The following is a 25,498-nucleotide window of genomic DNA, read 5'->3' on the forward strand; positions in this document are numbered from 1 at the left end:
AGGAGGTTTTCTCTTCTGGCTGGTAAGAATCACACTGTGCAAGAGAGATACTTAATCCTTTCGTGTGGTACGCTGACTAGGATGAGCCCAAGACTTGGGGGCCTCTCTGCACATCTGCAGAGGGCTCTCTGTGCAGCTCTCTCCCCTTTGGCACTCTGCCCTGGGCTCCCCTTTCTGTCTCCTTCATTTACAGGAACCACTGGTCTTTGTACGGGTTCCTCATCCCTGATCCATGACCTGGAGAGTCTCTCTAGGCAGGAGCAGGTCCTTTGTTGCCTGGTGTCCAGTGACTGGGAAACGGTTTCATATGTTTTGTCTACTGTTGTTGTCTTTTTAAAATAGTTTTAGTGTAAGTGGAAAACTGAATCATCTTGATGGTCTGCTTTGTATATTAATTTTCCAAAGTCAAGTTTATTTACATGTATGAAATGGAAATAATACCACCAGCTTACTTAATGAGAGAGTTGTATCTGAAAAGTGCATTCTCAAAACACCATGTGAACTTTCTAGTAATGACTTCCCTACTGGGTAGTTGTGGACTGAGACTTGAAGCCTGGAAACTCGGCTCCATAGCCGCCCTTTTTTTTTATATATATTTTTTATTTATTCATGAGAGACACACACAGAGAGAGAGGGGCAGAGACACAGGCAGAGGGAGAAGCAGGCTCCATGGAGGGAGCCCAACGTGGGACTCGATCCCGGGTCTCCAAGATCATGCCCTGGGCTGAAGGTGGCACTAAACCGCTGAGCCACCAGGGGGGCTGCCCATAGCTGTCCTTGACAGCGATGCCATTTTGGCCACTGATTATCTTCATGGGAATGTATCCGTTACCTGTTCTCACAACGATGCTGCATACTGAGCCAGTGAGAACCTCAGGAGCACACACCAGAGACCTTTGCTGCTGTGTGCGTGGCCTGGCTGGCTATCCTGTGCCCTCGCCTGGGCTTGCTAGGTTTCACTGTGACACCGTGGTTCCTTTGTGTCAACCAGGTGCTATTGAAAACACTGGTTCAACATCTTAATATTTTCAAAAGCTTGGCTTTGTGTTTCCTCTGGAGTCTCTTTCACTGACTATATGACTTGCATGAAATTTGTTCTATCCCTCCTGCGCTGCTTATGATTATTTTTAGTGCTTCCGTGATACGGTGATGTGACCACAGCAGGCTCTAGAATGTGCATTGATGATAAGCCACTCCTATACAGTTGGGGCTTTGCTTTTGCATGCAGTGTTTCTGAATGAACAGCATGCAAGAATGTTCTAGTGAACCTAGCCCTGCCATGAATTTGCTGTTTCTAGTTAAAAGCTATGGTATGCTCTTTTTTTTTTTTTCTTCCACTTACTGAGCACCCTTTTTGTTTTAAGGTGGATATTTTGGCTCAGATTGGTTGTATTGAAAGTCTCAGCCAGTCACCACCTTCTTCACCTTCTCCTTCTCCCACCATAAATAAGGTAAAATTCAAACCTGAATGCAAGAGGAAATAAATGTTTGAAACCCCTCAGAGTAACTTTTTCCACAAGTGAGGTGACTGTTTCAGGTGAAATATCTCCCTGAAGGCCTTCTTGGGGCATGGAGACCTACAGGTAGAATAGGTAGGATTTAGAAGAGCAGCCGGGATTTGCTCCTAGCAGAACTTGTCACTGAGACTTGATTGAGGATGATTCCATGGGCCTCAAGAGCTAATGATGGGTTCTTACTCATGTGGTTGACAGTCAGGAGCTGTTCAGTACCATAAGGGCGGGAGAGGAAGAGAATGAAGACCTGGCAAGAGGAGAGAGGAAGGAAAGCCTGAAGAAAGGGAGAGAAGAGGTTTGCTCTGGGTTTGAAGCCTCAGCTCAGGAGCAGAATGGGTTGTTTGGCAAAATGCCTGTGGTTGGTGGGGGCACAAGGATTTTGGGTTTGAAGGCAAAGTTGGAGGCCACAGGCTCATTAAACCATCATTGTAGCCAGGAGGGGTTGGGCTTTGAAGGATCTAGCATCTAGCACCCGGAAAATGTTTGTGCTGCCGAGTGCCCCAAGAATTAAGAGTTGCTGTTGAACTTTATGGTGAGCCATTTGTCTTCTTCCTCTTTCTTTCATGTTTCTGAAGGAAACAGATCATTGGCTAAAATAGAAAACATCTCAAGTGGCTGTTATCACCTCTTTGATTAAGTTTCTTTATTAACGTGATCTAGTGTTGAAACCATGGGAAATAATAGCTTCTGATCTTTTCCCCTAAAGTGTAAACTAATAGGTGAGCTATTTACATGGGGATTTACTCAAAGAACTGCTAGTGTTCATTCTTTCCCTTATATTCTAGGTGAACCACCATGTAATGATGAACCACCATGTAATGAACCACTACTCTACTGAATGCAAACTATGGGTCAGGCCATGTTTTGTTTTAAGTGCTTTATATGCATTATATCATTTAATCCTTATAAAGCTGCTATGAGGAAGTTACGTTATTATATCTATTTTATAAGTGTGGAAACTTATAAAAAGAAAGAAAGGTGAAGTAAGTTGCCCAAGGTCATGTAGCTAGTATGTGATAAAGCCAGGATTCAAACCTAGACAGCTCTAAGAGCCTCTTAACCTCTTAACCTCTTAACCACTGTGCCCACGTGAAATAGCAAGTCAAATCCTACAGTTTCATTAGGGGATTGAAAATTCACCCAGTGGACTGGTATTCTTATCCTGGCCCCTTCTTACTCCATATTATATATTTGGAAGATGCACAGCTTTCCTCTGGTGATCATCTCATGAATGCCCATCACTGCCTACCCCTGCATGGCCACTCTGGCTCCATTCTGTGGCCCTTCTGGCTCTACAGCTACCTTATGTTATAAATCCTTTTAGTGGATAATTTAAATGTCCTGTGACATAAGGCCAGTATAAATGAATTTCTCTATTTGCCGTATGAGGTTAGGATAGGATAGCCCTTAAATTTAGAATGCTAGGTCAGCAGAAAGTGTTGCTCTTGGCCATAAGGAGCATTTAATTTAGTCGGCATGGGGGCTGGGAGAGCATCAGACATATCAGCCAGTTCGGTGCAAGGCAGATTAATATACATTCATGATAGAGATTCAAACAAACATGCTTTGGGAGTGTGTTATACAACAAATAATTTACTAAGAATTGACTACATGCCAGGCCCCAATGTTCATAGGCAACAGGAAATGCTGGTGACCCTGATGGACACAGTGCTTCTCTGTGTCCCCTGCATACACTGTAATGGAGTTCAGAAGACAGAATGAGTGTATGAACAGATTGTTGGGTTTTCCAACATTTTGTTAAAATTTGAAGCATAGGGATCCCTGGGTGGCGCAGCGGTTTAGCACCTGCCTTTGGCCCAGGGCACGATCCTGGAGACCTGGGATCGAATCCCACATCAGGCTCCCGGTGCATGGAGCCTGCTTCTCCCTCTGCCTGTGTCTCTGCCTCTCCCTCTCTCTCACTGTGTGCCTATCATAAATAAAATAAAATAAAATAAAAATTTGAAGCATCGAGAAGTTAAATTCATTTCCTAGTGAATAATCATGTACTCGCCTTCTAGATTTTACCATTAACATTTTACTGTTCTTGCTTTGTCACACATCTGTCCATCCTCTATCCATCTATGTCTGTCTGATTCTTCCAGCTTTTCTACACTATGCTGATAAGGCCTTTATACCTTGTAAGTCATTGCCATTTTAAGAGAATGGTAGTGTCACGTGTTGAAAATGATTCATTTGTGATCAACCACAGCAGGTTATTTTTCTAGAAAAGACACAAGTCACTGAACATAAGGAAAATCTGATTTCCTTCTTTGTGAAAAAAATGTGTCTGTCAAGAATAATACATATTTCCTACAAATCATCAAGAACATCATTTAAAAAAAAAAATCCAGGGTGCCTGGGTGGCTCAGTCAGTTAAGTATCCGACTCTTGATCTCAGGTTGGATCTTGATCTCAGGGTCATAAGTTCAAGCCCCACATTGGGCTCTTCGCTGGATGTGGAGTCTACTTAAAATAATAACAACAAAGCCAGTCACAAAAGCCTTAAAAAAAGAAGAAGAATATCATATTAACCACTTTAAATAAAAAAAAAGTGAGTCCTTGCCACTTTATGTAAAGCATTTTGAGAATCTTTTGGGGGAAGTGTTTTTAAAATAAGACATAAGTTACTAGTGGAAGTGAGCATCTGATACAAAGTAACTCCAGTAGGAGACTGACTTTGGGAGAATGTGAGGCCAGCAGGCTCTGAGGCCAGGCCCTGAGTAGGGCAGGACTTTGACAACATTTGAGAAACTGAGGAAGAAGGCTTTGCATGCAGATAGAGTATAGCGTGAGCAAAGGCAAAGATACAGGAAAGTTTGAGAGGGTGAAGATTGAAGTGTAGTGAGGATCAGTGGTGAGGAATGAGAATGGGAGTATGATGGAAAGATAAGTTCGGTCTTGACTCGTGGACTGAGGAGTTCAGAATTTATTCCACCAGGTTCTTAATCACATGGTTGACAGAGAATAGTAAGTATTTGATACAAATGATCAAGAACAACATATTAAAAAAAAAAGTCAGGGTATGTTTGGTACCATGAAAGATGGACAAGGAAGAGGATGAGGACCTGGCAGGAGACGAGAGAAAGGAAAGCCTGAAGAAAGGAGAGAAGAGGCCACTCTGGGTTTAAAGCCTTAGCTCAGGAGAAGAACCAATTGTTTGGCCAAATGCCTGCAGTTGGGGGGACATGAGGGTTATTGGGTTGAGGGCAAAGAAGGTGGAGGCCACAGGGTCATTAAACCAGGTCATTGTAGCCAGGATGTTAGAGAAGGGGTTGGACTTAGAAGGATCTGGCACCCAGAAAATGTTTGTGCCAGGCGCCCCAGAGGGGATATTGGGGATTGAAAACTGAGAAGTCAGAGGCCAACTCATAGGAAGGTCGTTTGGAGAAAGAATGACGCAGGCAGTATGAGCTACTAGTAACTGATACTAGACGCTACTAGTAATTGATCTTAGAGGTGGGGCCCTGGAAGTCAGTGAAGACCATCTGAGCAACAGTGAGAAGTCTGTGATCAAAGTGGAGACATGTCCAATGGACACGCCTGGTTGCCTCAGCAGTTGAGCATCTGCCTTCAGTTTAGGGCGTGATCCCAGGATCCAGGATTGAGTTCCACATCGGGCTCCTTGCAGGAAGCCTGCTTCTCCCTCTGCCTGTGTCTCTGCCTCTCTCTCTCTCTCTCTCTCTCTCTCTCTCATAAATAAATAAAATGAAAGAAAGAAAGAAAGAAAGAAAGAAAGAAAGAAAGAAAGAAAGAAAGAAAAGAAAAGAAAGAGAAGAAAGAAAGAAAAGAAAAGAAAGAAAGATGCATCAGCAGGAGTCACCTTGAAGCAAGATAGAGGGAATGTCCCAGGAAAAAAACAACAGAGAAAGCAGCACATAGTTACTAGATTTGCCTCTAAGTATTTCATAACCTAGGCAGAGGCTGAGATCATATAGGTGACCAAATAATATACTTATTACTACAAGCAATTTATAAACAAAGTAGTTCGTTTATTTTTACCATAATTAATTTTTTTGTAAATTTCATTGACTTATTTTTAAATTTAAGTATAATTAGCAGAAAGTGTTATTTTAATTTCAGATCTAATGATACCACAATTCTGTACATTTCTTACTGTTCATCTTGATAAGTATCCTCTTGATCCCCTTCATAGATCACCAATCCCCTGCCCACCTCCTGTCTGGCAACCACTAGTTTGTTCTTTGTACTTAAGAGTCTTTTCTCGGTTGTCTTTCTTTCTCTTTGTTCGTTGTTGTTTTTTTTCTTTAATTCTGTACATGTATGAAATCATAAGATACTTGTGTTTCTCTGACTGTTTCACTTAACACTTAGCATAATACCTTCCAGCATCATCCGTGTTCTTCAGATGGAAAAAAAAAATCATCCTTTTTGATGGCTGAGTAATACTCCTCTGTGTGTGTGTGTCTATATTCATCTATGGATGGACACGTGGCTGCTTCCATATCTTGGCTATGGTAAAAAAAAAAAAAAAAAGCCACAAGAAACACAGGGGTACCTATATCTTTTCAAATTAATGTTTTCATTTAAACACAATAGTTTTCAAAAGAACTTTTTTTTCCTTTTAAAAATACTTGCTCGGGGATCCCTGGGTGGCGCAGCGGTTTAGCGCCTGCCTTTGGCCCAGGGCGCGATCCTGGAGACCCGGGATCGAGTCCCCACATCAGGCTCCCGGTGCATGGAGCCTGCTTCTCCCTCTGCCTGTGTCTCTGCCTCTCTCTCTCTCTGTATGACTATCGTAAATAAAAAATAATAAAAAAAAAAAAACACTTGCTCTGAATAGTTCACATCTGATGGTTTCCTTGATGTTGATGAAAATCTTTCTTTGCTGACATGATAGCCTTAACATCAGGCAGTGCTGAGCTTCAGTCTTCCTCTTGTACTTTATAACCCTTTGTTCCTTTTCAGTTTACATCCTATAACTCCAATTGGCCTTTCTGAATCTGAGGCAGGCTGCCTGGTGGCGAATTCTAGCCTGAGGTGTCCCGGCTGGCAAGACGTAGAACCAGAATTTCAGCCTGGCAGCCTGACCAGAAGCCTTGCCTCTGACTGTGCCTATCATTTCATGGTGAGGCCTACTCAGGACTTGATGGACATACTGGACAAATGAATGTCTGTATTTATTGTCCTCTTACTGTCCAGAATTTCTGTACTTATGGAAGTACTTATTCTGAAAATAAAACCTCATAGTTTAGAGTTTGGAGGGCACAGACTGTGTGTGTGTGTGTGTGTGTGTGTGTGTGTGTGTGTGTGTGTGTGTGTAGCTGAGTATAACTTCCTCCCTTAACGAAACCCACGGGAGGAAGGGATTCTCTTAAATGAAATGTGATTGTCAGGCCCTTAACATGACTGCCGTCATTGACAGTATCCGCCAGAGGGGCTTGTGAGTATCACCATGTCAGCTGTAGATTCAGGAAATTCACAGGCATATGGATGAAATGTCCGCCTGCTGTTCATATTGGACTTAGAACAAAATCACTAGAAACTTCACTTTTTGTCTTGGAAGGTATAAGTGATTGAATGGAATCATACTTCCACGTGTGAAACATACACTCTGTTTTTTATGCTCCTGGTGTGCTGCAGGCAGTTGTCCCCCCATCTGTCAGTGAAGAATTTTAAAAAGTCCCACCATGATAGCATTCTAGAACATGAGGCTTATTAGCGTGGGTAACTTTCTTGCAAATCCCCCTCTCTTTCTCTACTTTTTTTTTTTTAACATCAAATTTTTTTAATGTGAGAAAGGAGACTCAAATAAAGGGTAAATTTGCTATTCCAGGATCTTAGACAAATGGATTCAATATTGAAATTATTATTTTTTTTTGTTTTTGAGGCACTATTTTGTTTCCTCTGAATTTATCTGTAAGTTTAAGTGATACAAGAGAAAATTGACACATTTTTCAAAATTTGACATTCTGGTGCAAAAATTTAGATTGTTTCACTTTTAAAATAATAAGCTGACGCTAAATTTCATGTGTGAAAATAAACCAATAAAAGATTTATGCTAAAGTGCTAATGGTATTCTGTGTAGTAGGCTCCCAGGTCACTTGGTATTTGTACAAACGGATTCCTAGGATACAAGAAAGAGTCAAGAAGTAGGCCCAAGTCCAGTATATGATTAAGGTGACATTTCAACTCAGTGGGGGGAAAAGATGGATATTTTTTTTCATTAAATGATGCTAAGCCAACAGACTGACTACAAAAAAAAATTAAGTCAGATTCCCATATTATTATTTCTTCCACTGAAGGAAATTCCAGACAAATCAGAGATGCAACTATACAATCTCTTTGGAAAGCAATTTGACAAAATCTATCCACTGAAGAAGCACATTCTCATTACCCCACCAATTTCTCTTCTGGGAATTTCACATAAATGTATTGGACACATGGGGGATGGTGTATGAGGAGGTGCATTGCGGCATTATTTATGGTAGCAAAATGCTGAAAGCAGAATACATGAGCATCAGCATATGCTTGTTAGACTGTGGAAGTTAAACACAGCAGATGACATGGGGCCACAGGGAAGAGCCACATCACCTGTATGTGCTGATGGACCACGGAGAATGTGTCAGACCATTACATGAAAAAAAAAACAAATACCAGTGCCCAGTGCAAAGTATAATTTGGGTCCACTTAGATGTTTAAAAGCAAAAAAGATCTCTGTGGGTGGGATGTTTGATTAAGTATATATAGGGAATTCCTTAGAGGTCGTTGTGTGGAGAGAATGGCAGCCTAAGTGGTAGACATATTTTTTTGAAGTGCATATCCTTTTGTTTTGCTCGAGTTTTTTTTTTTTTTTTAAACTGGGAAGGTATTACTTTTCGTATAAAAATAAAAACCTAGTCAAAAATACAATGGATTTACTCCAAAACAGTTAAAGTGAATCCAACAGACCCTCATCAGCATGTATAATCTCAAAAACATGGTCTAACTGAAAACAAGACAGCTTGAAAAGAGAGAAGTCCCATGTAATGTTGTGTAGGTCAGTTTTAAGAACATAAAAGTTATTTATGAATGTGTACATACCCAGTGGAGGATAAAAACGTCTGCAGGAATGGATATAGATTCAGAAAAGTAGTTGCTGGGAGTGATGGAAGGAGAAAGAGGGAGTAGAGCAGCCGCGTGTAATTGTTCCTTTGTTACTGGTTGTCGGGTTCCTCAGCAAATAGTGCCAAAGGTTAACAACAACAACAACAACAAATCAGGTTTTTGCTGCTTTTTGTGCTTTCCTTATCTATTTAAATGTAAAATTTATTATTTGAATTTAAAATTGTTTTGAACTTATGTTCGTTTTTCCAGCACCCCTATTGTATTTGATTGTTACATGATTCTTACTGAATTGAGTAATGCTTTTAAGAAGTCACAAATAATCTTTCTCCTTTTTTTTAACCCTAACAATAGGTCAGCAGCAGCAATGACCCCTGGTCAGCCTGGAATGCTTCCACATCTGGAAACTGGGACAGCACTGATGGGTGGGGAGCCAAGCCAGAGGGGGCCGCAGCGCAAAGAAACACCTCCAATAACTGGGACACCGCCTTTGGTCACCCCCAGGCCTACCAAGGACCAGGTGAGGAAGGGGGCTCTGCTGGTGATCAGCCCACCCTTAGAGTGACTAGGGAAGGCGTCCGAGTTAAAAATAGAATTTAATCAAAGGTGCGCTCTCAGGTACTCTTATTCACTAATAGCAAACCTAGATTTCTGGACTCAGAAGTGGGTAGTTGTTAATTATAATCTCTAGTCACAGCTTCCATCATCCATCGTAGAGTCACAAACGCTTACAGGGGCCAGGTGCGTGAGGCAGAACAGGCGGCCCAGTGGCTGCGGGAGACAGAAGGGGTCACCCTCCTGCTGCCAGCAGGTTGATGCCATTGTGGGAGACCCCCATTAATCTTCCTGGTCTCCACAGTACTGGAGACTAGAAATCTCCGTTTTTATGTCATCTTCCCACTCCAGAGTCTTAGCTGACACACATTTGTTTTAAAACCTTGGGCCAAAAAAATGTATATACAGATCGAGTATGACTTATCACCTGCTGGTTTATGACCTCTGACTTAATGGTTTTATCTTTTCCCTCACTACCTGGCTTTAATAGAAGTACAGAGGCAAAAGGAATCTGTAGAAGGGAAACAGTTCAAGAATTAAGCAAAAGGGTATTTATGTCTGGTCTGAAATTAAAAAGAGATCTGCCTCTCACTTTTTTTATGACCTGTGTATGAGCACATCACGCAGAAAATTGAATGTGCTGGTGACAGGGAACCTGTATGGAGGAGATGTGAAGGGTGCAGGGTCCTCTTGTAGCCCAGGAGCCATGAGTTAGCGGAAGGGCTATGACCCACCAGCTGACCTCTAGTTCTGTACTAGCTCAGCCCTTATCCTTCCAGTACATTCTGTTTTTCATTTTCATTTTGGCATTTGTCTCTCCGCTTCTCTTGGCACCCCTAGGGCAGAGACCCCAGGGCCTGATAGCAAGAGGACATGGGACCCATTCAGGAGGGAGACAAAGGCCCAGACAGTGGGAGAAGGAAGTGGCAGGGAAGGCTGGCAACAGTGTGCCCCCCAGAGACCACAGTTAGAGTAGGAGGCTGCAGGCGCTGCTGACTCCCCCATCTCATTTCTTCTCTTCCCCTTCCTTCTGCACACCCTTGTCCTTCCCTTACCGGCATTGTCATCAGTGTTAATTCCTTTTCAAGGATCTTTATGTCCCCCATCCTTCCTTCCCAGTGTTCATGATTGAAAGGGTGTTGGATCTGTTTATTTGCAGGTTTATAAAGTGAGAGGTATCCGTGTTCAGGCGTTGCCCTTTGGACCCACCACAGAGCTGCTCCTAGTCCACACCTCCCTGAAGTTACTTTGACAGCCTCATTGTTTCTGACTTGTCTTTTGCACTAAAAGGCAGAATCCGCAGTTGGAGCTCTGGAACCCACTAGAGAGCCTACACTGCACATCTGCCTTATAATCCTGTGCTACACCTTTTCTCCTCTCTTAATTGACTAACGCAGTCAGTAGCTACTGTCAGAAAATTAAGTGATTCAATGTTTATTCCATTTTTATTCACTGGTGATCTTCTGTGCGCACCCCTAGCAACTGGTGATGACGACGAGTGGGACGAAGACTGGGACGACCCCAAGTCGGCTGCTCCTTACTTCAAGGATTCAGAGTCAGCAGAAGCAGGGGGTGCTCAGCGGGGCAACAGCCGTGCCGGCTCCTCCTCCATGAAGCTGCCGCTCAACAAGTAGGTTCAAGGAGCATTGGGGAGTGCAAACTCCATGCCGAAACAGACAGGAGGTCCGAGGAGGCTTCCTCTTCTCTGGGATCTCTGAAGTTTGGGGTGTCATTTGATCATTTCTCTTTGGATCTTAGCTTTAGAAGCTTATTTAAAGAATTTTTTTTATCATTTTAAGGTGAAATACTTGTTTTGTTTAATGATCTGCCAAATACTGTTTTTACCTTAACATGTTGAGGTCTTGTTGATGTCACAGGAAAGCTAAAAATAACATTAATAATAATAACCCTCCTTTAAATGTTTTACTGTTTGTCGATCACTCACTGTGTGCCAGGCATCATGCAGAGTGGTTTCTATGTGCTGTCATGTGACCCTCGTATCCCTCTGTGGTGCATAGAATCTCTATTCCACTGTGGGAAAAACAGAAGCCCAGAGGGGTTAAGTGTCCAAGCTCACACAGATGATAAAGTGATCGAGTCAGGATCCCGATCAATCACTCAGTCTCTCAGCTACTCTGCCTGGTATGTTTTAAGACTTGATTTCACCTAGATTTCTCTTAGATTAAAACGATAAGAAGAGTTTGGAACAAGACTTGTAAGGTAGAATCCCCACAGGAAAGTATGTGAGAAGGGGTGAAAGTGGATGTAGCACTTTGGGATTCTCCAGGGGAGGGTCCTGGATGAGCCTGTAGTTCACCCCAGGGTAGCTAGAAGGAGCTAGAATTGATGACTTCCCTAAGTATCTTCAGATGCTCTCCTTACAGCAGTGTGTTTCATAAAGTTTTTCTAAACTTACTGCCACTTTTTCTCCGTGTTCCAAGTCCATGATTCAAAGCAGACAGAAAAGAATGTTAATATGTCTGGAAAAAGTTGCAAACATAAGGTTTGCTGTATATCTAGATGTCAGAGTCTGGATCTAGATCTACCTATATAAGTTTGAATCATCCCAGTTCCCCCTTAGTATATTTAAATAGCCTCAGGTGATTACAATGAGTTGTCTTTTAGCCACATATTATCCCTACTTATCACTTTCTTCCATTATGTATTTTCAGGCTTAGCTGCATGCATGATACAATTAGTCACTCATATTGACTGTATCCTAGTTCTTACAGTGGAACGTGAAGTATTCAGTGTGGTCTGCAGTGATGTAAAGTAGGGTGCTGTGTAAACTGAAGTATAAGAGCGTTTAAACCTGTTTGACTCTAAAGTATCTCTCAGTCCCATTTGGACAGTGAAGAAGCACTGACTCTGCAACACGTGTGTGGCCAGGAGTTCCTGGCGAGTGAGGCAGGGCTTTGCCTCCTGCCCAGGCTCCTGACCCTGCTTTCTCCTCCTCTCTGGGGCCCCACTGCTCTCTCGTCTGCTGTATGATCTTGGGCAAGTTGGGTAACCCTTTCGAACCTCAGTTTCCTTATCTCTGAAGTGAAGTGAAGGCTGGCTTTAATTTAAAATTCTGTCTGCCCAAAAACTTCAGTTCGGGCTGAAACCAAATCAAAGGAGTCTTAATTTGACCCGGAACCTCTGAGATGTGCCCCCACCCCCCTGCCTCTCATGCTGAGAGCTACTTAAAATCCTGTGTGTGTGTGTGTGTGTGTGTGTGTGTGTGTGTTATTTAACTAGACTAATATATAAATGACTCACTCATAACAGTCATAAAAATTATTTAAGGTATTAATGTTTTTCAGCAGTTAATCCATTTTATATGACAGCTATATTCCAGTCATGGAACATAAACCTTACACTAGAGAAGGAGATTAGAAATTTAAGTGTATTTAGCATTATAAGAATCCATCCTGATAATACTCAAAGAATTAACAAATTGCACAGCCGTTTGGTATTAAATGAGTCAGCCCTAGAGTTTTGCTGTGATCCCTGAGAATACTGAAGGAGGTATGAGATGGAACCTCTGCTCTCAGAAGCTTACAGTTTAGTCAAGGAATTGTCACTCTCTGTAATTCCCCAATTTTTCCATCTGTAGTTTCTAGCAAAAGTATAGACTCTTTAATAACTGTTCCAGATTAGTCCGTTGAGCATTTAGTGTATTCCCATAACTCGGCTAGGTCCTGGAAATACAAATACTTTCTCTAAGGTACTTCTAGTCTGCTGTAATGTGTAAATGGATCATGGTGATTAAGCATGATACATTATATACATAAGTATTCTCAGAATGTTGAAGAAGCACAGAGAGAGCTGTACCTGAGGCTGTAGGGAATACTTTCAAAGAGATGATAACATAATTAGAAATAACTTTAATTTATGAGTATATATACTAGGCTCTTTATATAACTCTTTCATTTAATTCCCTTATTCATTTAATTCGCTTATTATCTTAAAAGGCAGGTCATATTGGTCCCATTCCTCACACAAGGAGACTAGAGCTCTAAAGGTCACATAGCTATTAATTGTTGGAGTTGGCATTCAAATCCAAGACCATCCAGCTCCCAGACCCCTCTTTGTTCTCTCTTGTATGAGCTGTGTTTAAAGATTGTCTAGAGGAAAGAGGATAGAGGTAAGTCATTTGAGGATGAAGGAGGGGCCCCTGAAACCATCACATTGGTCTTTAGTTTGCTATATCAATGAAATAGAAGTAGTGTAGCTGTTTTTTTGTAGAATTAATATTTCTTTCCCTAGTATAGGTATTTTGCTTCCTGAGAGTCTTTTTTTTTTTCCATTTATTAAAAGCACTTCTAAAACCCAAATTAATCTTGCCCTACTTGTCCAAAATACTGCGTTGGACCACTGTATGTATATTCCAGCTTTTCTCCCAATTTTAGAATGTTTGGGGTCTCTTTACTAAGGAGACCCGTTTTCTTTTGTGTCTCATAAACCAGTTCTGAAGATGACTCTAAAAGGAAATGGCACAAGTGCTTATGAATGGTGACAGCTTTTTTGGAATAATTGTGGCCTCCTAGAGGGATTATGTTGAAAGGCAGCTTTAATTTGGATACAGAAATGTTGGCGTGTGGCCACTGCCCCATGTATTCAACTCAAATGGCTATGCTTGCTACTTTGTCCTCCTGTGCCCTGGGGGACAATTTTCTAGGCTGCCCTTCACTCTTTGTAGGGTGATAGAGTGTTTTAGATCCAGTTAAGCAAATAGAGTACCCATAAATATCACACCTTCTGGAGTCAAACTGTTCTCTTACCAGATTAAGCCTAATTAAATGACTAATTGGCCATTGAACAATCTGATTACATTAGGTTTCATTTACCAGTTTCCTACTCCTGGTACATCTGAAAGGCAGAACAAGGTTAAAACTGTTGTATTTCAGTCTATGAGGACAAGAGTTGTAGAATTCTATGAGGAAAGACCTAAGACTCACGACATTTGTCTTCATGACTAGGTTTCCTGGATTTGCAAAACCTGGAATGGAACAGTATTTGTTGGCCAAGCAACTAGCAAAACCCAAAGAGAAAATTCCTATCATTGTAAGTTAGCTCATTTTTGTTTGCTTGCTTTGTTTCTAATTAAGCTCTTTTATAATACCTTAAAGTTAAGAGGGTTATTAGTCTTCTGGAGGGTATTTTTTAACAGATTTAATGTTCCACATAACTGACAATATATATTAGTATTGTAAGAATGCTAAAGATAATTAGCATTAATTAATGCCAGCCATTATATGTAGATATTTTTTATTTTTACCTTTAAGATTATTAGTAACTGAACTAACCACACCTATAGTGTATATTCTTTTAATAATCTTTCTTCTCTAGGGTGTCTTGAAGTATCTTTTACATGCTGTCTTTCTACCAACTCTGTATATTTAGCTAATAAACCCAATTCAAATATTTAGTTTCTGCCCTGGCAAAGTACATGCATATTATCAAAAGATGCCCTTTTTACTGCCTTGGTAATAATTAGTCTGTCTTCCAATAAACCAGCTGTCAGGTCACAATAAGGTGCTAGCAAGTAAAAGCTAGGAATTAGTGACACCATTAAGAATCTCTCTCTTAGAATAACTTGATTATTACATGTCATGGGCTTTCTGGTTTCACCCAAATGTCAATTGCTGATAGATGTTCTGTCCTAAGCACTGTCTAGTGCTATATTTCCAGATGAAATTCTGGAAAAGAGAACTCTGGCTATCTTTTGACTCTATTGACTTAACCCTGTAACTGTAGGATGGGGTTGGGGTTGCCGGAGAGTCTTGAACGTAATCACCATGAACCCAAACAAGGCTGGAGAAACATCTCATCTTATTCTATCATCTCTAGGTCCTGGGAAACTTGATAAAATGCATAAACGATACTGGAATTTTTTTTAATTATTATTACTTGTTCCTACATCTTTGAAAAGCTTGAAATCCTAGAAGCTCCAGAAAAAAGTGTTGTGACCAAGAGCCCCTTTTCATCCTTTTTCCCTCAAAGTGAATTTGGGGTAATTATCTTAAGTGACTAAAGATTATTTTAATTTTTAATTTTTTAATTAAATTTTTAATGTTTAAATTTTTTCTTCAGATTTTTTTTTTTTGTAAATTACTGAACATGTATTATTCTTTTCACTAAATTTAAAACTCCACAGGACTAAGAGCCCTCAAAAGGGACTTTATCACAAGCACGATAGTGTTGGAACTAAAGTACCTCAACATCAGAGTTTTTCTGTAAGTTTTAGGTGGCCCCAGGCCCATGTACCCTGTAGGCCAGCCTGCCTATGCATGTTCCTCGCATGGAAAGGGAAGCCGAAGGATAATGCCTTCGAGTCTTCGGAAAGCCAAGAGAAAGCAGATCCATGGTTCTTTACTCTTAAGGCACAGTAACCCTGCCCACTAATAAAATGCAATCCCCTGGATCTTGGGCCCTACTTGATCAGAATTGCCTCTCGGTCCCAGTCGCTGAGGAAAGTTCGTCAGAGTCTCCTGTTCTACAGCTTTCAGCGTTTTCTGGATCTGGGCTCCCTCTTGAGGCCTCATAGTAGCTTATTGTCAAGATCTCTCTAGTCCCCTCGTAAGATTGTTTGGGTCCTGGTCACCTTCCCGACCTCATAACCTCTGAACCCCTGTACCCTACCCCCACTTTTTCTTCTTTCTACCTTTAAAAAGAATTAGGACTGAATATGCAGAGAATGAAAGTAAGCATTGAGAAAGTTGGAGGGAAATTTGACATTGTCAGGACATCCAGGTGTGTAACTTTATATTCCACAAAACTACTAGTCTGTGAGAGATTGGAAATTTTTAAAAACTTGGCCTTCATCACATATAACTAAGACACCTGGACTAGAGAGAGGAAAATTGTGTTCTATCCTGCCTCCCCTGGAGGGGAGGGAGATAGACCTCTCTTCTCCATGACCTGAGATGACCATGTGGGGAGCAGAAGGATTTGCCCTAGCAGGTGAGTCTTTAAATATAACCTTATCAGGAATAGAGAGCATTTATAGAACTTAACAGAAAAGAGAAAGAATGACCCTCCAAAGGGACTTGTAGTCCTAAAAAGAAAATCATTTGACAATTTATATCAAATATATTGACTGTTTTTCCATGTGACAAAATTAACTCTTCCTGAAACATTATGTAGGTTGGAGATTATGGCCCAATGTGGGTTTATCCTACCTCTACATTTGACTGTGTGGTAGCAGATCCCAGGAAAGGCTCCAAAATGTACGGTCTGAAGAGCTACATTGAATATCAGTTAACACCTACGGTAAGTATCTAAATTATCAAAAATAGATTTGTGCTTGCATTCCTAGCTAAAATTTGCTTTTTTCTTCATTGTCCATAGTTGGCATTGGTAATGTTTTCTTCTCCTTCCCTTGTCTTGTAGAACACTAATCGATCCGTAAACCACAGGTATAAGCACTTTGACTGGTTATATGAACGTCTCCTGGTTAAGTTTGGGTCAGCCATTCCAATCCCTTCTCTTCCAGATAAGCAAGTCACAGGTGAGTGCACGTGACACTCAGGATAACAAATAACAAGACAGGGGGATCCCTGGGTGGCGCAGAGGTTTGGCGCCTGCCTTTGGCCCAGGGCGCGATCCTGGAGACCCAGGATCGAATCCCACGTCGGGCTCCCGGTGCATGGAGCCTGCTTCTCCCTCTGCCTGTGTCTCTGCCTCTCTCTCTCTCTCTCTCTCTCTCTCTCTGTGTGTGTGTGTGTGTGTGTGACTATCATAAATAAATAAAAATTAAAAAAAAAAAAAAAAAAACAAGACAGTGGATAGAGCATCTTTCCTCATGTGACTCAGTAGTGACATTTTCCATCTTCTAGAAGAACAAAATGTTTGAGTTTAGAAACAGTGGCTAAATACTATAAATCTATATATACTGTACATGTATTTGGAAGTTACCTAAACACCTAATGAGAGTGCTTCATAAAATTTTCTATCAGAGTTCTTGTATATGTATCTTAAGTTCTAGCGAACTCATTGTGTCCTTGTTGCTACTTGATTGCCTATAAAAGAAATGTGTGAATTTTTTAAATGTGAAAAGTGACACCTGAAAAAATAGAAATGATCCAGATAGCCTGGAATGGAAATAAAAATGTATGATCCAAATGATGTAAACATGTCATGCAGTCTAGCCATGTTGTTTTCGTGGAAGCATCAGAAGCCACAGAGCCTCTAAGTATTAACTTAAGATGTTGCCAAGTTCTCCACTCAATTATTTTGGTGACTATTAATATTTCAGTGTTTTTGTTTATCATTATTACCCTGTTCCATTTATTTAGGGTGTCCTATTTCCCCTGCTCCCCGTGCCTCAAATGATTTTCTGGTAGATAATTCACAGTGCTACCAAAGCCATTTGTAAATATGCAGTCAGAGAGTATTTGTTTCTGTCTACTTTGAGAACTGTCACTGTTTTGTTGTTTTACATCTTTAGCCTAGTATAGAGCCTGGAATATCAGTACTCAGAACTCAGTATGTTTGTCTTGGAATAAAAGTGTGTAAAGAAGCTGAGCTTTACTGAAGATTAGAAAGAGTTTTAATATGTAGCTAGAACATTTGCAACTAAGTGAAACTATTAAGTATAGAAAGGAAAGAATCAAAGATGAGAATAAGGCTTACAGAGGTCAGCACTACAGAGGCCTCAAGACCTCAAAAGGCTGACCTGAACTCAGTTGGAGGAGGTGTGGAATGCATGAAGGAAGGCTTCTTTCCTGGGGGTCAGGGAAGATGGAGAGGGCTTAGTCCTCGCTCAGCAAGAGTAAGATGCAGGTAGTTTAGAGAGGGTGGGGATTTCGGCGGCCAGATGGCAGAGCCAGCTCCAGATGCTTTCAGTTTGGGGAGGCGGGGCACGGGTGTCCCTGCCAACCAGATGTCACGGCTCATGCACTGCCTCCCATCAGAGCCGTCCAGCAGGCTCTGCTCAACACCGCTGGCTCAGGAATTGGAATCTCATTCCAGAGCTTGCTCTGTTAAACTCACAAGATGTTCATCAACTAGTCCTTAGCTGGAATGAGTTACCCTAGGATAAGAAAGTTATTTTTCTCCTTAGAACTTTACTTTGTGCTTTACTTTGTTGTACGCTTAGGCTTCTCTGAAGTTTTTTGAGGAGATGGAGTTTTGCTTTTTAAAGACGTTGTTTTGATTGTGACTTTTTTTTTTTTTTTGAAAACTTTTCAAAAATTTCAAATTGTGCATAGGAGAGTGGAGAGTGAGGCTGTGTTGCCAGATGGATCATGTGTTGTGGCCATCATCTGGGCAGAGCCAGAGCAGCTGAGTGAAGGCCACAGAAGGGCAGCCAGGTGGTGTAGATGGATTGCTGCTCCCTTCCACCCAGAGGTGTCCTCAGGCCCCCAGTTCTGGGCCCAGCTCAGATAGTCACTGTTGCTCCTCTTGGTCATCCTTATTGTTTGAAATCACGGCTTTCCTTTTACAAATTTATGTCCATGAAAAGTTTGGTTCTGCCTTTCTCCTTGCTTTCAATTTTCAGTCTGTTTCCTGAATTTTATACTATCCTTTATCAACTTGATTAGCACAACAGGTGCTTTGTAGTAGCTAAATAAACAGACTCATGAGCTATTTTGGGGCTGTAGGGATTCCTCCTATCTTTTAGACTTTAATACATTGTTCGTTCTGAATCTAGATAACTCAGTGCTGTTTTAAAGCATCATGGAGTCACAGTTCTCCACCCCCATACCAAGGTTTGGTTTTTTAAAGTGCAGGCCCGAAGCCAGGGGGATGTCCTAGAAAAGCAAGAAAGCAACAGCCGCTCGGTCTGAAGAAAGTTGAGCTTTGATTCACTGACTGGGATATGTGCCGAGGAAACCGAAAAGCACAGAAGCCACTTTATTTCTCCTCTCTCTCGTTTGCCTCCTGCCTGTGGTCCCCACAAGATCATTATTATATAAACTCGCCTCTCACTTACATCCTGGAGAAAAGAAACAGGAATGCCAAGTAGATGATGTCATGGTATTTCTGTGGACTTGATAATCAATCTCTGAGAAACTTACAGCAAGTGCTTTTTATTTGTTGATAGATCTTCTTCATTGTGAAATAGTATTGGATGAATCTGGTTTTATTCCTGGGTGCCAGACTGGTACTCTCCCATCCTTGGTGAAAACCTAAGATTCGTTGAAAGTGGGGAATTAGAAATCTCTCTCCCCTAACCTTCTTTCTAGTTCTCTGGAACCTGGTAGGAAAATCCTGACCTGTACAAAATAACATCTAAAGTCAGAGTTCAGAATAAACCAGCAATGTCAGAAAATATTTCAGGAGGAATAAGAATCACTAATAATTAGTTAATTTCAGTCAATGAGTACGTTATAAACTCTTCGTATAACTCACTTTCTCCTAATAGAGAATTCAGTGTAAGCCAGGTTGATGCTGACTTACTGGGTCTTTTTTTGCCCAGGAGGTGGGTCAACTTCTTTCCTAGGGCTCAGACTTTGTTTCTTCATAGTTTAAGCTTCTGTAGCACTTAATCTGTACTCCTAATAAGTGCAAAATTTGAAGTGTTTTATTATATAGGAAGTGTCCAGACCCATCATGCTGTTCAAGTGACACCTCTTAGGTAAGGAGTTTTTGCTACGTGGATCTGTAATGCTCTTCCCTTTAAAAGAAATTTGTGCTTATTTGTACTTGTAACTTCTAAAGGAAAGGCCATGGCTGCACTTTTAAAATTTTATTTGTAAACCTCTGTACAGTAAATTCACTCCTTTTGGTGTATAGTTTTAAGAATTTTGACAACTACCACTGCAGTCTTATAACCACAACTATGTTCAAGGGACAAGGCAAGGCGTCCCATCACTTCCCCAAATTCCCTTGAGCTGCCCTTTTATATTCAACCCCAGCCCCTAGTTCTAACCCATGACAACACTGATGTGTTGTCTCCATATTTTTACCTTTTCCAGAATATCGTTATAAATGGAAGCATTTAGACATGCCTCAGGAAGCAAGAAAAATCTCAAACAACCTAACCTTATGCCTAAAGGACTAGAAAAAGAAGAGCAAACAAAGCACAAAACCAGCAGAAAAAAGAAGTAATATAGAGCAGATATAAATAAAATAGAAACTAAAAAAAAAAAAAAAAGGTAGAATGGATCACTGAAACTGAGAACTGGTCTGTCCTATCCCCCGCCTCCCCTCCTCGCCATAAAAACGGAAGCATACAGTGTGTAGTTCTCTGATTCTGGCTTTTCTCACTCGACAGTATGCGTTTTGTTTATCCATTCACTCCTTGAAAGACGTTTGGGTTTCCAGTCTGGGACATTTATAAATCAAGCTGCTAGAAACATTTACATAAAAGTTTTTATACGAGTGTAAGTTATCATTTCTCTTTGGTGAATGAATACCTAAGGGTGGAATGACTAGATCATTTGGCGGGTGTATGTTTCATGTTTAAGAAATTGCCAAACTGTTCCAAAGCAGCTGGATCCCACCAGCAGAGGATGAGGCTGGTACCAGGGGCTCCACATCCCTACTTCCACTTTGGATAGTGTCAATTTTCCTCTATTTTAACATGTCTACTAAATATGTAGTGGTACCTCATCATAGTTTTAACTTGCATTTCCCGTATTGAGCATCTTTGCCTGTGCTCATTTCCCTTCCATATATTTTCTTTGGTGAAGAGTTTGTTTATTTTTTTTTTTAATTTTTATTTATTTATGATAGTCAGAGAGAGAGAGAGAGGCAGAGACATAGGCAGAGGGAGAAGCAGGCTCCATGCACTGGGAGCCCGATGTGGGATTTGATCCTGGGTCTCCAGGATCGCGCCCTGGGCCAAAGGCAGGCGCTAAACCGCTGCGCCACCCAGGGATCCCGAAGAGTTTGTTTAAATCTTTTGCCCATTTCTTATTAGGTTGTTTTGAGAAATCTTTATATTCTGGAAACAAGTCCTCTGTCAAATAAGGTGATTTGCAAATAATTTGTCCTGAGCATGGCTTGTCTTTCTCTCAACAGTGTCTTTCTCATAACAGAAGCTTCTCATGAAGTTCAAATTACCAATTGTTTCTTTCATGGATTGTGTTTTAGACATCATGATGAAAACCTCATTACCTAACCCAAGTTCACAGTAATATTTTCTCCAGAAAGTTTTGTAGTTTTAGATGAATTTCAAGTTAGTGTTTGTATAAGATGTGACTGTAATAAGGCAGAAGTTTATGTTATGCACCTGGGAACAAGTAGTTCACTGTCTGTTGAAAAGTGTTCTTTTTCTGTTGAATTTCCTTTACATCTTGTCAAAAATCAATTGAACATATTTGTGTGGTTTTATTTCTGGTCTATATTTTGTTCTATTGATTTGTGTGTCCATCCTTATGCCGACACCCCACTATCTTGATTAGTGTAACTTTATAGTAAATCTTTAAATCGCATAGTATAAATTCTCCAATTTGGTTCTTTTTCATAATAACTTTGGACTATTTTTCTTTTGCCTTTCCAAATAAATTTGACTCAATTTGTAGATATTTAGAACTAATCATGCTGGGACTGTGATTGGTATACATACAGTTAGTAATTGTTATATCTCCCTGATGTTGTGACTCTTTTATAATTATGAAATGTGTCCTTTTGTGTCTAGTAAAATTCCTGTGCTAAAATCTATTTTGTTTTGGTTTTTTTTTTAAGATTTTATTTATTTTTTCATGAGAGAGACACAGAGAGAGGCAGAGACATAGAGAGAAGCGGGCTCCATGCAGGGAGCCCGATGCAGGACTCAATCCCGGGATGCCAGGATCCCGCCCTGAGCCAAAGGCAGACGCTTAATCACTGAGCCACCTAGGTGTCCCTAAAATCTATTTTGTCTGATGTTAATATAGTCACCCCAGTTCTCTTATGGTTGCTGTTTGCAAGACCTATCTTTTACCATCTTTTACTTCAGTCTGTTGCTGTCTTTGAATCTGTATCTCCTGTTGACAACATTATTGGAGATTGCTTTTTTTTTTTTTATCACATCTGGCAACCTCTGCATTTTGATTAGAGTTTTTGGACCATTCATATTTAATCATTATTGACTCAGATTTACATTTGCCATTTTGACATTGTTTGACTATTGATCTCTTCCTCCCTTACTGCCTTTCTTTTGTGTGAAATATTTTCTAATGTGCTGTTTTAATTCCTCTCATTTTTCCTCTAAATTTTATTTTTTTAAAGATTTTATTTATTTATTCATGATAGAGAGAGAGGCAGAGACACAGGCAGAGGGAGAAGCAGGCTCCTTGCAGGGAGCCCGACGTGGGACTCGATCCCGGGTCTCCAGGATCACACCCCGGGCTGCAGGTGGCTCTAAACCACTGCGCCACCAGGGCTGCCCATTCCTCTAAATTTTAAAAATTATATTCTTAGCAGTTGCCTCAGTATGCATCTTTCTGTAATATCACAGCATACTTCATATGAATACTCAATTCTAGTAAAATTGATAGAAACTTTTCTCCAGTATAGCTCTGGTTCCCTCTCTCTGTTTATGTACTGTCATATTTTATATCTATATCTGTTATAAACCCAACAATATGGTATAATAATTATTGCTTTCTACAGTCATATCTCTTAAGAGAAGAAGTTGGAAAAAATACATATTTTATGTTAACCCACATATTTGTAGTGCTCTTCATTTCTCTCTGTGAATTTGGGTAATTTCCTTTTAGCCTGAGGTAGTATTTTTTTTAGCACAAGGGACTTCCTCTAATATTTCTGTAATACAGGTTTGTTGTTTATGTAATACAGATTTGCTATATATATATATATATATATATATATATATATATATATATAATGTTTGCTCATCTTTGTTTGTATGGGAATGTCTTTATTTTGATTTTTGAAGGATAGGTGTGCTGGTTGTAGAATTCATGGCTGACAGTTTTCCTTTCAGCATGGTGAATATGTCTTTCCATTGCTCCTGACCTCCATTGTTGTCAGATGACTAGTCCATCTATTCCACTGATTACATACACACGCGCACATACCACTACCACCACCACCACCACACAAAATGAGGCATTTTTCACTTGCTGCTGTCAAGATTTCATTTCTGTCTTTCAGCAGTTTAATTCTGCTGTATCTTGGTGTGGATATCTTCATATTTATCTTATCCAGGGTGAGCTTCTGGAAATCAGATTATAGGTTTCCATCAAATTTGAGAAACTTTCCTCTATTATTTCTTCAAATATTTTTTCTTCTTCTTTCTCCCTTCTCCTCTGGGGACTCTCATTACCAGTGTATTGGTATGCTTTATTTTCTGAGACCCATTCATGATGCTTCCAGTTTTTTCTCTCTATTCTTCATATTAGATCACTTCTGTTCATCTGTTTTCAGATTCATGGATTCTTCTGCCATCTTGAATCTGCATTTGAACCCTTAGAGTGAATTTTTAATTTCAGTTATTCTCAACTCCAAATTTTTCATTTTAATATTTTATAAGTTCTTGAGAATCTTTGTTTTAATTCCGTGTCATATTTGCCTTTACATTTTAAAATATAGCTTCCTTTAGTTATTTGAGTATATTTCTAGAAGCTGCTTTGTCTGCTAAATTCAACATCCAGATACACTTAGAGATAGTTTCTGTTGACTACTTTTTTGTTGGTATGGGTCATACCCTGCAATTTCTCTGTATCTCTCTTGATTTTTTGTTGAAAACTGAACATTTTAGGGAATAAATTTTAGCAATCTTGATTCTGATTTTTCCTCTTTTAACTTTGGCTTCCTGGGGTTCACCCTTGCGTCTGTGTAGATTAGTGGGAAGCCTGCCTCAAGCCAGTTAGGCTTCTGTCCTGTGCTGATGGATCTTCGTGTGGAGAGGGGACTGCATTCAAAGCTCAGATAATTTTCAAGTTGGCTACCCTGGCTTTTTGCTTTTTTGTGGGCCTTTTTGTGTCTCCTTTACAAGTGTGTGCAACCTCAGAGCTGGCCAGGTGTGTGTGCCTGGCTTGGATCCCCTCTGGCCTCCACTGTTTCTGCACACAGCTTCAGCCTGGAATATGCTTGACCCAACCATGCAACCTTGGCTAGTGGAACCACTGGCACTTTATCTTGACCAGCCTCTGGATTGTCACTGCCGCCACCACCAAGCATGGGCATGTCCCACCACTCCAGGTCAAGCCAGCCTTCCACCTCACCAGGGAACCTGAAGCAGCCAGTCTTCACAGCCTGTTCTACACTGGTAGAGCTTCCATGTCAGCCGAGGAGAGGGTGGGGAGGCACAGGGGCAGTGGGAGGAGATGGGAGCAGCCTCATGCCAAACAGAACACTGCAGATTTCCATGGTTCTTGCATAAAGTTTAGCAGTTTTGCAAGTATAAACACTTCTCAGATGGCTGTGTGCCTTTGGTTGATTTCCAGAGCACTTATTTTTGGTGGGTTCTGTCCAGTTTTATAATTATTTTGGGGGGATGGGAATAGCTGATTGCCTCACTCAACTGTAGCTGGAACTTTCATCTCCAGAAGCCTTTTAACTACTAGTGGTTTTATTTGGTAAGCTTATAAAAATGTTCAGTGTTCATTTGATGTTTGGTATGTCAGATTTGTTAAGCTGAATTTCTGCTCTTAAAATAGAAATATCACTCATTAAGCTATGTTTTAGAATGGTCATAAGTTCTGAGATAGTAGCTTTTACTACTGCATTCATGGAAAAATTGCTTTTTCTATTTTTGGCTTTAATTTTTAAAACCAGATGGAATAAAAACCACCGTCCTGAATTACTTTTCAAAAATAGTCAATTTGTTTGTGTTTTTGAGATTTAATTAAAAATGTTTGGACACGTTTTTATAAATAGAGAAATGTTATGCACTTTGTAAGACATTAAATTGTATTTTCTTTCCCCTTTCTTGCCCATAGGGCTTCATACGGTCACACAGAACTGGCATAGTCTTAGTTTATCAGACAGAGAAAGTTGTTCATACCCAGATAAGATTTGCTTTTAAATTTTTTGAGAGCTTAGGGATCCTTGAGGAAAATCGCATTTTGTAGCTGTGATTTTTCTTGTCACAATTAAAAAGTTTATTAGCTTGTTCAATCAGAATCGTTGTAAACTAAAACATCTGTCGTATCTTTCCCATGGTTCTCTGAAGCATTTGCTGTGTTGCAGCTTGTTTGTAAGTTAGTGAAAAACTGCCATGGTCTTTTACCTTTTACTGAATGACTTTCTCCCAAGTACCTGCTGAGACAAACATCTTCGTTTGTGGTGACGACAATTCTCATTTTACACCGCATCTTAAGTCACTCTTGTTGTGCACCTTGCAGGTCGCTTTGAAGAAGAATTTATCAAAATGCGCATGGAGAGACTCCAGGCGTGGATGACCAGGATGTGTCGTCACCCAGTAATCTCAGAAAGTGAGCTTTTCCAGCAATTTCTAAATTTCCGAGATGAAAAGGTAG

General features: G+C 40.4%; 1 protein-coding gene across 8 annotated transcripts in view; it reads left to right on the plus strand.

The window, feature by feature from the left end:
* Positions 1-25,498, plus strand: part of SNX9 (sorting nexin 9) — a 114,607-nt gene that overhangs the window by 65,477 nt on the left and 23,632 nt on the right. For 5 of the 8 annotated variants that reach the window (XM_077898317.1, XM_077898288.1, XM_077898298.1 and 2 more), the window contains exons 5-11: positions 6,444-6,603; positions 8,934-9,099; positions 10,614-10,764; positions 14,099-14,183; positions 16,266-16,391; positions 16,512-16,629; positions 25,364-25,494. In XM_077898317.1, the coding sequence (XP_077754443.1) occupies positions 6,444-6,603; positions 8,934-9,099; positions 10,614-10,764; positions 14,099-14,183; positions 16,266-16,391; positions 16,512-16,629; positions 25,364-25,494 (937 nt within the window). Of the gene's footprint in view, positions 1-1,364; positions 1,452-6,443; positions 6,604-8,933; positions 9,100-10,613; positions 10,765-14,098; positions 14,184-16,265; positions 16,392-16,511; positions 16,630-25,363; positions 25,495-25,498 lie in introns of all 8 variants that reach the window. The other 3 variants (XM_077898334.1, XM_077898345.1, XM_077898353.1) reach the window with 2 other exon arrangements.

This window comes from Canis aureus, chromosome 1, assembly GCF_053574225.1.
Source record: "Canis aureus isolate CA01 chromosome 1, VMU_Caureus_v.1.0, whole genome shotgun sequence".
In the NCBI taxonomy this organism is placed as follows: domain Eukaryota; kingdom Metazoa; phylum Chordata; class Mammalia; order Carnivora; family Canidae; genus Canis; species Canis aureus.